This window comes from Cynoglossus semilaevis, chromosome 1 (assembly GCF_000523025.1).
Source record: "Cynoglossus semilaevis isolate Cse_v1.0 chromosome 1, Cse_v1.0, whole genome shotgun sequence".
Lineage (NCBI taxonomy): Eukaryota > Metazoa > Chordata > Actinopteri > Pleuronectiformes > Cynoglossidae > Cynoglossus > Cynoglossus semilaevis.
In genome coordinates this window covers 8,046,741-8,061,152 of record NC_024307.1, presented here as the reverse complement: position 1 = coordinate 8,061,152, position 14,412 = coordinate 8,046,741, and the positions used below count along the sequence as shown (strand labels likewise).

The window sequence follows — 14,412 nt, the reverse complement described above, 5'->3', positions numbered from 1 at the left end:
AACCGCTCTCCCACGGCTTCACAGCACAGGCTGTAGCGTAGCTGCCAGGAAGGGCATTTAAATGTGACAAAAAGGAAACTCAACGTTTGCTCAACTTCTACTGAGGAAATTGACGGGCAACTAAACAGAAGTATTTTTAAATACACAGAAAGACCGCAGAAAGTCAGACACCTGGACTGATGGACGGTTTAATTCTTAGCTTTACGGCTGAATTCTAACAAAAATCTGATGGACGGTTTAATTCTTAGCTTTATGGATAAACTCTAACAAAAAAAGGACTATTAGCTCCAGTGAAACACGTTCCTGAACCATTGTGCTAATCTCAGATTATTTTTGGAGTTTAAATGAAGCCTTTTCTTAAATAAAGATCTGTTACTTGTCAACTTTGTATACGTTTAGGGTAATGTTGACAACATCGTTGTCATTTCTGTGTTGTGTTTTTAACAAGTTTAGCAATAAACTGGCTAACTTAAGTTACATTTTGTAAAATATTTTCACAACATCTTCACAGTTTTGTTCAAATGATTCTTACAGAGGTAAAATAAATAAAGGGTAACAAAGATATTTGACTACTATTGTCAACAAAAGGATTTAGAGAGACACTTCCTCTGAGTTTAGAAGTGTGGGAATGTTCGTGTTTCTGTGGTTTTTAAGAAAGTTGAAGACTTTAACCACAGGTCCAATGAAGACAAAGATGAAAATATCTTGTTATGAGTCAGTGAATGCAGCACAGAGGATGGCACGAGCCAAAAGCAAAGGCCACAGAGAACTTTACCTGTCAACAGGAAACCAAACCTGGGTGAACATGCAAATCTTCAGCTGCTGCAGCAGCGGAGCAGTATTAATGAGTAACCACAAGGTAAAAAGAAATGAAGTTTGTCTGCTCTTAGCTCTGGTGAAAATTCTACCTTTTTGTCCTTTTATTAGCAATTTTAGAATGAACAGCTGACTGCGGTCTCCACAACTTGATAAATAAAAATGCCCACAAGAGGGTGACTTTACCGTCCAAGGCTTTCTCAGTTCAGGTAAAGAGTCAGAGTTGTTGCCGGCTGCAGCTGCTGATCTGGGGCTGCCAGTCAATGCCTTGATCTTTTTGGACAGGTCCAGAGTGAGTAGGTTAAAAAGGCTGAACTTTCTCTTGTCCTTCTCCATCTCAGCATTTCCCACAACGCTTTCTCCTCCTGCCCACGAAGGCAAACATGCTGCTCCCCTCTCATAAATCAACTCGAGGCTCCAAACAGCCGTTCCGACTCATTTCTGCAATCAGCTTCAGATTGGACTGCAGGTCATTTTAGAAAAGGAGGAGAAAAAAAAAAAAGAACTCTCCAATCTCTGTCCTTTATTGGCCCACAGGGTCAAGAGGGCTCCGGCTCTGCTGTGTTTTTCTCTTTTATTAACTCTCCATCTTGTCTTCCATTATCCTCAGTCAAACTCAGCCCTCTGAGCCTCCGTGTGCATCTGAAGTCAACTAGAACTACAGCATGCAGGAAGGAAGAGACTGCTCTTCTCTGCTCTTACAGTCCTGCATCCGACCAGGCCCACACACACACACACACACACACACGCACACACACGCTGATTCACAGTCACACTGTCATGTGGTGGAACTTTGCTTTGTTCCTATGATAAAGAGATTTCCCTGCAACGTTGCCTTATTTACAGGAAAGGACAATTTCATCAGAGGAGTTTTTTCTATTTGCTTCTGTACGGATCACACACAGTGAGATTTATATAAAATCTTAGAGAAACCTGGCTTTAATTGTTCAGTCCAACTAATTTCAGTACTTAGTTGCGCTCTGTTGAAGGCTCTAATTCATCACTCTACAGCATGTGTTAAACTCAAGGTCCGTGGACCAAATATGGCCCACCAAGTCATTTTATGTGGCCCGCGGGAGCTTGAAATTAATTTCCTTATAATAATAATTGCCTTATAGTAAAGTCCTGCTGCTGAGTTTCTGAACCTGATGAATTAAAAGTTTTTGTTTTTATTACACAGAACAATGAACAATATTTGTTACTTGGCCCACTAAAACTCAATTGCAGTAACGTTTGGGGGTGCGGTAAGGTGCCGGGGGGTGGGGTTGTGTGAGGGGCTTCCAATGGAACATATGGACATACAGTATATAAGTATACCACTGCTGTAATGCTTGAATGATAACAAGCCTCCTGCCACTAGGTGGCAGCAATTCATACAGTGCTTTGTACAGATAAAAAATATACTTGTTATCAGGTTTTTAATAGTATTTCAATTGGTGGGGGTGTGGGTCTGAGGGGCCACAGTTCAACAGAGTTCATGACTCCAGGCCAACCTCCCTCAGTGTCTAATGGAGATTTTCCTGCCACTGTCCCTGCATGTCCTCCTCGTCCCTCTCACAACAGTCTATTCGTGGCCATCCTGTCTCCCAAAACGGCAGCTAAAGCGGCCCCTCGTCTTTTCCTTCCCTCCATCTCTCACTTTTATTGCATTTTCTTTCTTAAACACCTTTTCAACAGCGACTGAGAAGATGATGGAAAGAAACTGCCATAAATGAGCTTCAGCCAACTTCTAATTAAACCGCACACTCGAGGGAGGAAATCGACTTTGGATTTTGTGCAATTTGCAGAATTACATTTCCAAGGTCGGAAATGGAAATGCTTGTTATACTCCAGCGGGTATAAGGCAGACGTGTCTGTGTAAGCTGCAGTGAGGAGCAGGAGGCAAATAGAGGAGGAGTAGACGGAGGAGCGGCAGCATCATCAGGAGCGGTCACGTCTTACCTGATTTTTAATACTGGCAAAGTCCTTCTCTATCCAGGTTATATGAGACTCATGCTACAACAGTCAGACGGATGAGATGGGAAATCAGTAAGTTCATAATATTAAGATTACAGTTGAAAAAACTAGAAAAAAAAATGAACGGCAACCAGAAGAAAGACGCACAAGTTTTTGAAAAAACAAAAACAAAAACCAAAGAGACAGAAGAGCAGCCAGCGTTAGCCATACACTTCCACACTGTAGCATCAGCATCACATCTTCATAAGCATCAGAACTAACAACTGACCTGTGCAAGAATTTGTTTTCTTTTCCCAAGGGAACAACAAGAACACATGGACTTAGAGAAAAACATTTTCTAGTTTTCAGTTGTTTTTTTCCTGCATTGTTGTGATTAAGTTTTACATTTTAATTTGTGACTCAGTGACTCAGTGGTTGAGGATGTCTTTTTTTTTTCTTGCACTTCCTGAGCGAAAACAGCAAAACCTAGAAAACGGCACCATCAGAACTCTTATTCCTCAAACTAACTCTGTATTTATCAGTGTCTGTACCATTAGAGGTTTCACCGGACACTATATCTTTTGTCCTCGCAGCCTAAAAGAAGACACACAGAAGTTGGTCAAAAGAGCAAGAGTTTGAACAATTTGGTGACAGGAAATAACTTCTTCCCTCATGGTTCTCACTTCCTCTTTTGTCAAACTGATCTAACTTCCTTCCTGCTGGGTAACACCAGCACTGTAGCAGCAGGGAGCTGCATTTTACAGCACAAGTTGCTAGTTTTACTCATTTTAAATCAGCACTCAAACAAAATTGTACAACTGTGCACAAACATAAACACACACAGGTCTTGGCAACATGTATATAACCTAAATTATATGGATGTTATTTATTCAGATTGACTAGTCCAGTCCACTAATGACCATTACATATAATGCAATGGTGCATTGGATGAATGGAAGGGCAGTCGATTGGCTGAAAACACAAACTTCCTACGACGGACTAAATCTAGTAGAACTGAATTTAAAGTCTGCACATGACGATTAAAAAAATAAATGTGTTTAATTTTGCTAGTGAAGTGAAACAGTAACTTATGTTAATGGAAGGCTTCAAATTAGCATATACCGTACCTGTCACTGACTGTAACAGCTGGAACAAAATAAGAAGCTCAGCTTTACGTTTAACACACACACACACAAAAGCTGCTAGAATATCCCCCAGCCTCAATCACACACACTATCCTCGGATAAACGTAAAAAAAGGGCAGCAACTTGCCTGGTACGATCGCGTTTTTGTGCGAAATAGGAGTCTCCACATGGTCATGTTCAGACCAGTCCATGTCACTGACTGTCACAGTGTCACTGGTCGCAACTGCACAGCCTCTGTGGCAGAATTTGTCAACACCTTGCTGTGTGTGTGCAACATCACAAGGACAACGATACAATCTGCAATCAACACACACACACACACACACTGAGAGGGGAAGTGAAATAAAGTTGTAAAACGTGGACGGGAGCTGCAGCCTTATGTCAGGGATGGAGTCGTAGGACAGGAAGTGGCTGAAGGAAGTTGTATCTCATTTAGGAGATACTGCGGCAGAAACACAGGGCAGGTGTTTTATTGTTGTGGCTCAGAGGCTGAAGTAACCGCACACATCTGTAGGACTCTAAAGTGAAAAACTCTCAAAGACTTTAGAGTTTGATGTCTCAGGAGGCTTTGTTTTCTCTGATCTGTCATTGTTCTGTTCCATGGCCTCTGATCTCGGTACTGGACAACCTTCATTTACATACAACAATAATAAAATGTGCCGTTATCAAGAAAAAAAGCTAGAAAAGCATTGCTGCAGTGAAGCTTGTGAAAAGCCAATGTTTTTTTCGAAAACATAGCAAAATAGTTTAAAGTCCGACAACAACAACAGCTTAAACATAATCGAAAATAGCTAAGTTAGCTTGGTTAGCTAACATAGCAAAACAGACTGATAAGCAGGAGGAACTATCGAATAAGGGAGATTATGGAAAAGGTATCGAAACAGGAAAAAACAAAACAAGGCAATCAAATCAGATGTAGCAACAATGAAGGAGAAGTTGTTCAACAACAATCATGTGTACACTTATAATATATTGGGTAAAACCGAATGGAAATGCCTACAAAACATTTCATGGGGGGAAGTCATATTAATAGCCCACATTTTTACTATTGAAAATACTGTTGAAAAACAATCTAAATTATTCAGGTTTAATCAATTGTACGTGTTTATTACTCTTTAACGACTTTAACGATCAGATTTAACGATTGCTGATCGCTGATTTAGCAATTAAACCCAGAAGCAGCGCTTATTCCCCGACTCTGCCGATCGTGGTGTCATTCTCTTTGGTAAACGCTAGGGGCCAGTGTTAGGCTACAGCCCGGCTGTAAGGGCCGCTCCAGGGAAGTGTGCTGAAGTAAAGCTTTGCCAAGTAAGGACATATACACATCTGTAGCCTGTAGCCTCCGACATTAATTCACCGCTACAGACATTACGGGGGGACAAAACGAGAGAGTGTGGGCGGGGTGTGTCCGAGAGGCTGCCGCTGTAGCCCAAGTCCCTGCACCTTTAAATCCCTGCATCAACTGCTTTCACTAAAGCTCTAAACTGCTGAGTATAACTAAAAAAATAATGGCATGAAAGTCAAACCGGATGTGGCAAAAGGAATGATAAAAAAAAGAAAGAGGCAAAAAAATGCAAAAAATGTCACTGATGCCTATTCCTACTGCTGTAAGAAGCAGCAGCAGCAGCAGCAGCAGCAGCAACACCTGCTCGATTTGAAATTACATGACAGCTCTGACTGTTGGAACAGAGAGAGGTGACAGAGAGAAGAAGAAGAGAGTGGGAAGACAGGAAGGATTGGCACACAAGGAGGCAGAGATGGGGTTTTTGTAAAGGGGGTTTGAGGCTCTTTTAAAAAATACATAAATATTCAACAGAATGAGTCTATTAGTACCCAGTATGTTTGTAAAATTGGTCATAAAACAATTGAAAATGGATAATTTAAGGAATACAATACCAGTTCCAATGTCAGCAAAATAAAAACAAAAAATATTCTGACAAAATTACAAAAATGACAACAACAAAAAAAAAAAACAAAAAAAAAAAAAAAAACAGCTCCCTTCCGGAAGATACATGAGACTGAAGAATAAATACATTTATTTGGTAATACTTTGCCTGAAAACTGAAATAACTGGAATCAGCCCACCTTACAACAAAAATCTCCCACTGTACTTTACTAGATATGTTATGCCCGAAAAACTTCCAAGTTTGCTCGAAATTTCTCATTTTAAAATATTAAAATCAATGAAAACAAAATACAATTACTTGTATACAAATAAAAACAGGTAAATTGAAAAAAAAAATCCCAGGCCCTCTGCAATAACTTTGTGTACCACAACTTGTCCACCTGCCCCTTGTTGGAATACAGCATAAACCAGGGAATGTTCTTATTATGGAAAAAAAAAAATACTGTTGACAAACCGACTCAGTCGGGCAGAATATTCAACGTCAAAATAGAGGTTTAATGTGATTTAAGTGTCTTTACTGCTTTGTTGCAAAAATGAAAAGTTTCCCTTTTAAATCATCAATCAAGCCCCCCACTCTCCCTCGCCCTTATCTGTCTCCATCAGTCTGAAACTCCATCATCTCATCATCCACTGCTGCAGACAGAATCCTGCAGATTTTTATTGGGAGGTCAAGCGTGACGTGTTCATTCAGCNCATGACACAACAACCTCTTCAGGTTTGTCCAACTTCATTTTGTCCTGTCCTTGCCCACTGTCACTATAAGTCTCTCTGCTCTTTATTCATCTGCGGTGACGGCCATGACAGGAGGCTGACGCAGTAAAAGTGGACGTAAAGTCTGAGTTACAGTAGAGGGGACGGCTGAGCTCCCAGGCAGGTCACAGTACATACTCTAAGATAAAAGTAATATAGTATATACATATATGTCATAAATATTAATGAGGACAAATACATAAAGACTATTTCACTGGAACATCAAATAAATGTTCTTAAACAACCCCATAATCCTGAGTACATTAGAAGAGACTCTTGAAACAACAACATTTCACAGCAGTATAAAAAACTCCTCGTATGCAAATTTCAGAGCAATGGCAGATACTTCAGTAGTACATGGTACTGTACCGTGGTTTTGACCCTTGACTCTTTAGTGAAAGGCAGCACAGGGGTTAATGCCCACTCTTCAGTCAACTCTGCCATCTGTCCCATGTAGTCGTACAGTTACACAATAATGTTTGGTATAAGTGCTGGTTTGACGGCGTCTCTTCAATCTCCACCACTCACAGCTGCGGTTCATATTGAACATTTATGAAGATACCTGGTTATTTTGCGTTTTCATACCACACCAGTGGTAGACCATAGTTGAGCCCCTCCGACACCCTCACCCACATTAACACTTTCACAGTTATCACTTTAAAACTCAAAAAGTAAATACTACAAAGTTGTTCTCATTAAACATCAGGAATGAAATAACAAATCGCTGCCTTTTCTTCACTATGGACGGTAAATATGAAAAACTCTTTTCATATTTACCAAACAATTAATTTGCCTTGCTGTGCCCCCTCTGCACACGCCCTGCACCCTGAAAGGGTCTTGTCCCTCACTTTGGGAACCAATGTGAGCTATTTAAATAATACACAGATGGCTACTAATATTTTGGGATACAAAATTGTCTTAACAACAACAAAAAACAAACAAACAAACACCTGTAGTACCTGTGAGGTACTACAGTTGAAGACCTGTGTCGACACCATAACAGTGGTTGCTCCAGGAAACGTGGTGAGTTAGCACAGGATTAGCACAGATGTGACAGGAAATCCTGCATTGACATTGGTCATATTAATAGCATCAACTGGGAGACCAGTAAGATGATCATCAGTTTAGCATTGACTTGAATCGATATCGATGCTCCGTAAAAGCTACAGTGTTAGCACTCGAGGGTGTTAGCACGAAGATAAGAAGAGAGAAAGTGGAAGAACTAGAGGGAGGGATTTGGAGATAAGAAGGAACAGATGAGGGGACAGAGGGGAGAGTGGTAATATACACAATGAGGTCATCAGAGTTGGAGCCAAGCTGGCAGACCGCAGTGGAAACGTGTAGCGCTCTCTGCGTAGCACCATGTATGGAATACACAGAAACATCTGCAGCAGCCACAACTACACTATACAACCATAACACGGCCTGGGTTTTTAATCCATCATCTTCTTACTATGACATCTTCATCACCACTGAACCATCGCTGCTCCCTTAACTCAAACTCTTCTCACCACCAGCCTGGAGTGGCTGGAAATAGCAATATCCCATCTCTGTCGATACTTCCTGCTTCCTCCCTCCGCTGCTTCTCTTCTGTCTCCTTAAATATCAACTCTACTGCTTGCCAAAAAAACATGCAAGCTTCAATCTCAACACTGGATAATTCACCCTTGGTTTTAATCACACCTGATCACTGTTAGCAAGCGCTAATTTTCTGCTTAGCCTAAACTTTGCAAATTGATTTAGAAAAACAGGCCAGCGATGGTTTATACCAGACATGGGCAACCTAAGGCCCGGGGTCCAGATGAGGCCCGTTTAGCTTTTAAATCCGGCCCGCCAAACTTGTCCAAATGATATAATTTATTTATATTATCATTATACTTCTGCCTTTTCCTGCAATACCCACGTTTCCCCAACAGATGGCGTAGAAAGTGATAAAACCATTTTAGCATTTTAGCCTTTAAGCATGACTTTTACATGTCATTTATCTTAGTTCACATGAACGCTTCATCTATCTGCTCCTGACCCGGCCCCCTGGTCAATTTTAGGACAATTGGGGCCCGCCAGTCAAAAGTTTGCCCATTCTGCTCCTGACCCGGCCCCCTGGTCAATCTTAGGACAATTGGCGCCCGCCAGTCAAAAGTTTGCCCACGTCTGGATTATAAGAATATATTTAGATGTAGGTAGCATGTTTTTGGCTCCTTAACATCTAAAATAAATAACTGAAAGCAAAAGCAAAAAATCTTCACTAGGTGAAAAAAGCTAAGGTCTTATGTAATTATAATGTGATCCAACAGAGGGGGCGCTAATGTATAATGAGTCCAATTTACCTCATTGCTAGAACAAGATACTGACACTATGCTGTCGGCTAACAGGTCAAACAACTCTGGATAAATATATATATATAAAAACAGCACACTTGTGTTTCATTGGATAATGATGTATAATGTTGCTAATGCATTAATCTCCACTGCTGCTATGGCAACAAAGCTTAAGGTTTGTAAACGCTGGCGTCCAACAGCAAAAACTGCTCAGACTTAAAGAGGAAAAATGAAGAGTAAACACCGTAACAACTTTTGAAATCGTACAACCAGAGGGAAGTCTTAATAAAGGACCGAGTGGAGAGAAGAGATAAAATCAACATCCATTTTTAATGAGGGCCAGAAATAATGAGGGGGATGGGCTCCAAACATTTTCCTGAATCAACCTCGGGAGAAAGAAAGAAAGAAAGAAAGAGAGAGAGAGAGACAGAGAGGGAGAGAGGAGCGTGAAACTATGGCAACTGTTTTTTCCTCTGTCTCCTTCTCCCTGCCATTCCTTTGTTAAACTAGAGGTGGTACGAGATGCAAGGCCAAACACACACACAAAGAGACACACACGGTTCAGACGGTTCTTCCACGTTTCATTTGTAAGTTTCCTGCCTTGACTCTACTTCGATATGCAGTTGAATATCAAAATCTGCTTTTCTTTCTCTACACACAAAACACACACACAGAACATCTACGTACACACACTCACACACAGGCAGGAATCTGAGTCTGTCTCCTCTGTGAGGTAATAAGGTGTATTATCGTGGCCTTTGAGGGATGGCAGTGATACCCTGACAGCAGGAACCACTCTCATCTCTAAGACAAAGTACAGTCACACCTGTAGACTAACGGTCCTGGCAGTCAATGACTTCCTCGGTTGCACTACTCCTCTTTACGACTGTACGGCTGCGTTTAAAGACAAAAACTGACTGGTGTGACATGTCAGTGTGATCTGCCTCATAAATCGTTTTACCTTCTGTCACAACCACAGTTTATTAACACCAAGGTAACGGTGGTAACTATGACAACCCGTCCTACAGTGGCCGTTAATGATGATATGAAGTGAGGAGATGAATGGATCCCAGGTTTGAAGGACACGCTGCTTTAAAGAAATTTACTTCGAAAGTAAACCATCGGATCACAGACACGGTCGTCGATGTGTCACTGTAATGACATTCGCTGGAGTGTATTCTTCAATATTTAAGTTCGAAATTTACTTCGAAAGTAAACCATCGGCTCACAGACACGGTCGTCGATGTGTATTCTTCAATATTTAAGTTTAATCGTTTCATTGAAAAACATGACTTTTTAATTTTAATAAGGAAAGAAGAGAGCTATGTTTAAAAATACAGTGGGTTTCCTTCCTACAGCGTGACATAACTTGATTTTCGATGTAAGTTTGAACCGACGTACTGCACATAATTACCTATGTCTTACCCAGGCCTATGTAGTGGTACAACATAATCTAGGGCACATTGTCAAACTCAGGCCCGGGGGCCAAATCTGGCCCACAGTGTAATTATATTTGGCCCGCAATATCATATCAAATGTGTACTAGAGTTGGTCGCCAGTATATAAACCCTACAAACTCGGAGGGTTAGTAGTCTAACCATCTGTTTACATAAAACTAAAGTTTGTTTACATGTGAAAAAATTCTACATTACATATCCGGAGAGAATGGAAAACATGCACAATTGCCGTCTATTTTTTTAATAAAAATTTAATTTGGCCTGAGACATAAAAACATAAAAACATCAGAAGAGTCTGACTTACCCTTGGGAGCCATAATGATGTTTCCAAACAAACAACACAAACGAAAGAAAGCGTACAACGACCGAATGTAAACAGAGCTGTCTTACACGTAGAGCGCCGCGTGACGAGGTATTTGTCCGTTCCGCTCACCAACTACTTCCAGTGCTTTCTTAATAAAAGTGATGGCGACGTCACCACGAAACACTGTAGGTCAAGGGTTAAATAAATACACTACATCTTAACATAAAAGAAGTGATGTGCCCTACCGCAGCCCCCGCCCCTGTTGTGAGACACTCTGAATCACTGCCATAAAAAATTCTCTGCGGCAACAACCCTTGGTTTAGGGACTCCTGAATCACACAAATCACAAACTCTGCTGTTGACTCGTTTACAACTTTTCAGCACCACATATCAATTTTAACAACTGTGGTGAATAAGTTGTTTTTATAACTAGAAGAAGAAAAGAAAAAAAACCTCCATAAATCTGAACATCCTCTGAAAAAAAAAAAACCCCAAAAAAACAAAGCAATCTCAAATTCTTGATGGAGAGATAAGGATTAGTTTGAAAGCACAGCTTGAAAACAGAGAAGAAACAATAAGTATAGAGCTGAGAGGCATTAAGAAAGAGCAGGGGATGGGGGAGAGAGAGAGCGGGGAGGGCGGGGGGAGTAACAGAGGTTATACTGTGTAGAAGAAAATCTACAGATTTAGAGCTCCCTTCTAGAACAGCAGCAGGCTGGGTAATTGGGCTGTAAACCATCTCATAGTGTGCATGGGTGTGTGTGTGTATTCATGCACGCACGCTGGTGTGTGTGTGTGCGCCTGATAGAAGTGAAGTGTGTGTGGCAAGAGAATATCCTCTTATCCAAGTTTATCATCAGCGGAAACGTTGTTAATGTCAACAGCAGCAGTTCAGATGGCTGTGGGTGCACACACACACGCACACACGCACCTAACAATCACTGATTTACTACTCCATGTGTCAGCGCACATGCAGGCACACACACACACACACACATCATAACCTGGTCTGTCGACTGTCGACTGTGACGAAAATCAGGAGCGTTTTCAATTTGGTTCAAAATCCTTTTCAAGAGGCTCAATTAACGACACACTCCGACTCGCGCCTGCTCAGCTGTGAGTACCATGTGGGTAATACATGTTTTTATTGTTCCCTGAAGATTTGGTTTGTGTGTGTGTGTGTTTCGGTGCACAGTCTGTCCAGCTTGTGTAACGACACTGATTTTCCATTCAGTCTCACACACTCTTGTTAACTTGTTACACACTCTTGTTAACTTAAGAGGCGGAACAGAGTTGTTCATACATAACAGATGAGCTGGACGTGGCAGTGACTGTTCACTCAGAGCTATTGATTTTCTCAATGCTGTTCAAATTAGAGTGTAGAGATGGCTCTTTTCTGATGACCTTGCACAAAAGGTCATATTTTAACTTGTTGATAAAAGACGTTCGGACCCAGATGGACTCATCTGGAGGCTGGGCTTTTCATTTAAATGACAAAGAAGGAGAAAGAAGGTGCACTTTGCAAAAAAGAATTAAGTACGCAACGGCAAGGACGCTTGTCTGACTTGAATTATAAAATATGTGATAAAAAAAATATTTATTATTAAATATCCTTTTTCAAGAATTGAAAATTGCACTGAACATCTTCACAAAAAATGTCCTTGTAGAACATAAAGTTCACACTGAACATCTTCACAAAAAATGTCCTTCAAAGTTCATTTTAAACTTTAAAATGTCCATCCAGGCTTCCATTCTCACCCATGATCTAAATGTTTTTAATGTAATTCAAAAGAAATTCCTGTCACAGGCCACTTTTTCAAATCCACGGTACACTGTTTTTTAAGTGATGCATTAAATGTTTGAAGACAGAAAAAAAAATACTCCTGGAAAAAAAAATTATTGTATACTAGAAATCATATTTAATTGAAGCATTATTTCTACAAATTCACAACAGTGCTTTCAACTGATGAATAACAATGAGCTGTTGAGTTGAAAGCACTGCTGCTAATTTGCTGCTAGCAATAAGAACGACTGACGTTTACAGACAGTTTAAACCGTTAGAGAGAAGCAAAGTCAGTGGAAAGTGTTGTCATTATTGGCCAAAAAGAAACGTAACCTAAGGCAAAGCCAAACATTAGCCAACGACAGCTTATACGGTAACTAGCCAAACTAAACTGAATTGAAGTCCAGATTGTCCATCGAAATACAACAAATGTCAAACTTAACAGAACTATTATAGCAAAGTCAGCCAATAAATAAATAAATAAATCATCTAGGTTTCTCCAGAACACGCTCTACATGAGAAAAGCCGACAAGTTAGCAGGTTAGAATTATCCGCTGCTAGCATTGTGAGCTAAGTGTTGAGAAAGATGAGCAGTGAATGTCATGTTAAACAGAAGTCCACAGAGTCAAACAACGAGCAGACGTGAGAGGAGGACTGATGTGAGGCCTCGGTGTTTGTTCTGGAGGGGTTTGCATGTGTGTGTGGTCCAGGTATAACTGATGATACCAGAGCTCGTGTCAACACCTGGTATGGATTTCCTGAAGGTTAAAGATGTTTACAGTCCAGGGTCACACATAGGGTTAGGATGAAATACAGTCAATTATGGTTGAGGCTGACGAAGGCTGACAAAGAGCACATGCACACACACATACTCATACCTACGGGTACGTGTGTGTGTGTGTGTGTCCGTCATGCATTTGTGCAGTATGTGCGTCATCAACGTTCCCTTCCTGCCAGACATGTCCCTGGGAAATTACAGCTCAGCTCACAGCAATACAGTCACAGCACTTTCTCTGATATGAGAGATTTTTCAAAAAAAAAAATAATAATAATACATGCCACATTCTGCCTTATTTGAAAAAAAAAAAGTCTCCCATTTACTGTGTGTGACATCAGAGCCACAACGGCATGAGATTAATAGTTATGGTTGGTGAAAAGTCAAAGACACTTTAGATTTCCATCAAATTAGGGAGTGAGCAGCCACACTTTGTAAAATAAAAAGTACTTTTCTGATACTTTCATTTCATGGTAGTCCTCAATTGAACATTTAACATTAGCTGGTAGAAAAAACACATGGTATCACCGATGGTCTTAATGGGTATCGGAGGTCACAGTGCGTCTAAAGGCACCCTCTGGTGGACCAACGGGTGTTTGGAAATAACTCCAGTTAGCACCAAGTTTAAAATACAGTTTGTTGATTAAAAAAAAAACAAAAAACAAGAGCCTTAGGAAACTGTGTTGTGTTTTAATAATCAAGATGACAATCACTTGTCGTTCAAAGCTGTTTTGCAGGAACGGTAGAATACGTGTCAAAGGCAAAACTATACTTAGTCACTTAAGTTACAGTTTCCCAGGTAATTCACATTCAAGGTTGTTTGGCAACAGACCAACAAAAAGTACAAAATACCAACTTTATGACTTTAGTGTCACCACATGATCAGAGAGCCACATCACTGCCAGTTATCTCCGCAGTTCAATGTCTCCTGTTGAGATGTGGGACAATGGAGTGTAATTAACTTCAGAGGAGGAAGTAAAGTTCTGTTACAAAGAACCCGAAGTACTGCAACCACTGTGAAATGTACAGTATGACATAAGCAGGGTACGCCCGAGTGGCTTTGATTTTGTGGATCCATAACCATTGTGAACAAGGCCTGTCGAGAATACTATTACCTGACACTTGTTGTTCTACGCTACATAATAAGAGCTCCTTAATACGAGTTCCTCTGGATTCAAGGGGAAATCAAAGGTCTAAATACGTACTTCATCAAAGGTCTAAAT

At 40.6% G+C, this 14,412-nt stretch overlaps 1 protein-coding gene across 4 annotated transcripts in view; it reads right to left on the bottom strand.

Moving 5' to 3' along the window:
• rps6ka1 (ribosomal protein S6 kinase a, polypeptide 1) overlaps positions 1–14,412 on the bottom strand; it is a 48,676-nt gene that overhangs the window by 9,596 nt on the left and 24,668 nt on the right. The window contains exons 1-3 of one of the 4 annotated variants that reach the window (XM_025054917.1): positions 4,024–4,200; positions 2,758–2,811; positions 1,003–1,089 (exon numbers count right to left, since the gene is read on the bottom strand). The exons of 1 other annotated variant lie outside the window; for it this stretch is intronic. In XM_025054917.1, the coding sequence (XP_024910685.1) occupies positions 1,003–1,089; positions 2,758–2,811; positions 4,024–4,071 (189 nt within the window). In that variant the 5' untranslated portion in view covers positions 4,072–4,200. Of the gene's footprint in view, positions 1–1,002; positions 1,862–2,757; positions 2,812–4,023; positions 4,201–14,412 lie in introns of those variants that run through there. 2 more of the 4 variants (XM_025054915.1, XM_008308733.3) reach the window with 2 other exon arrangements.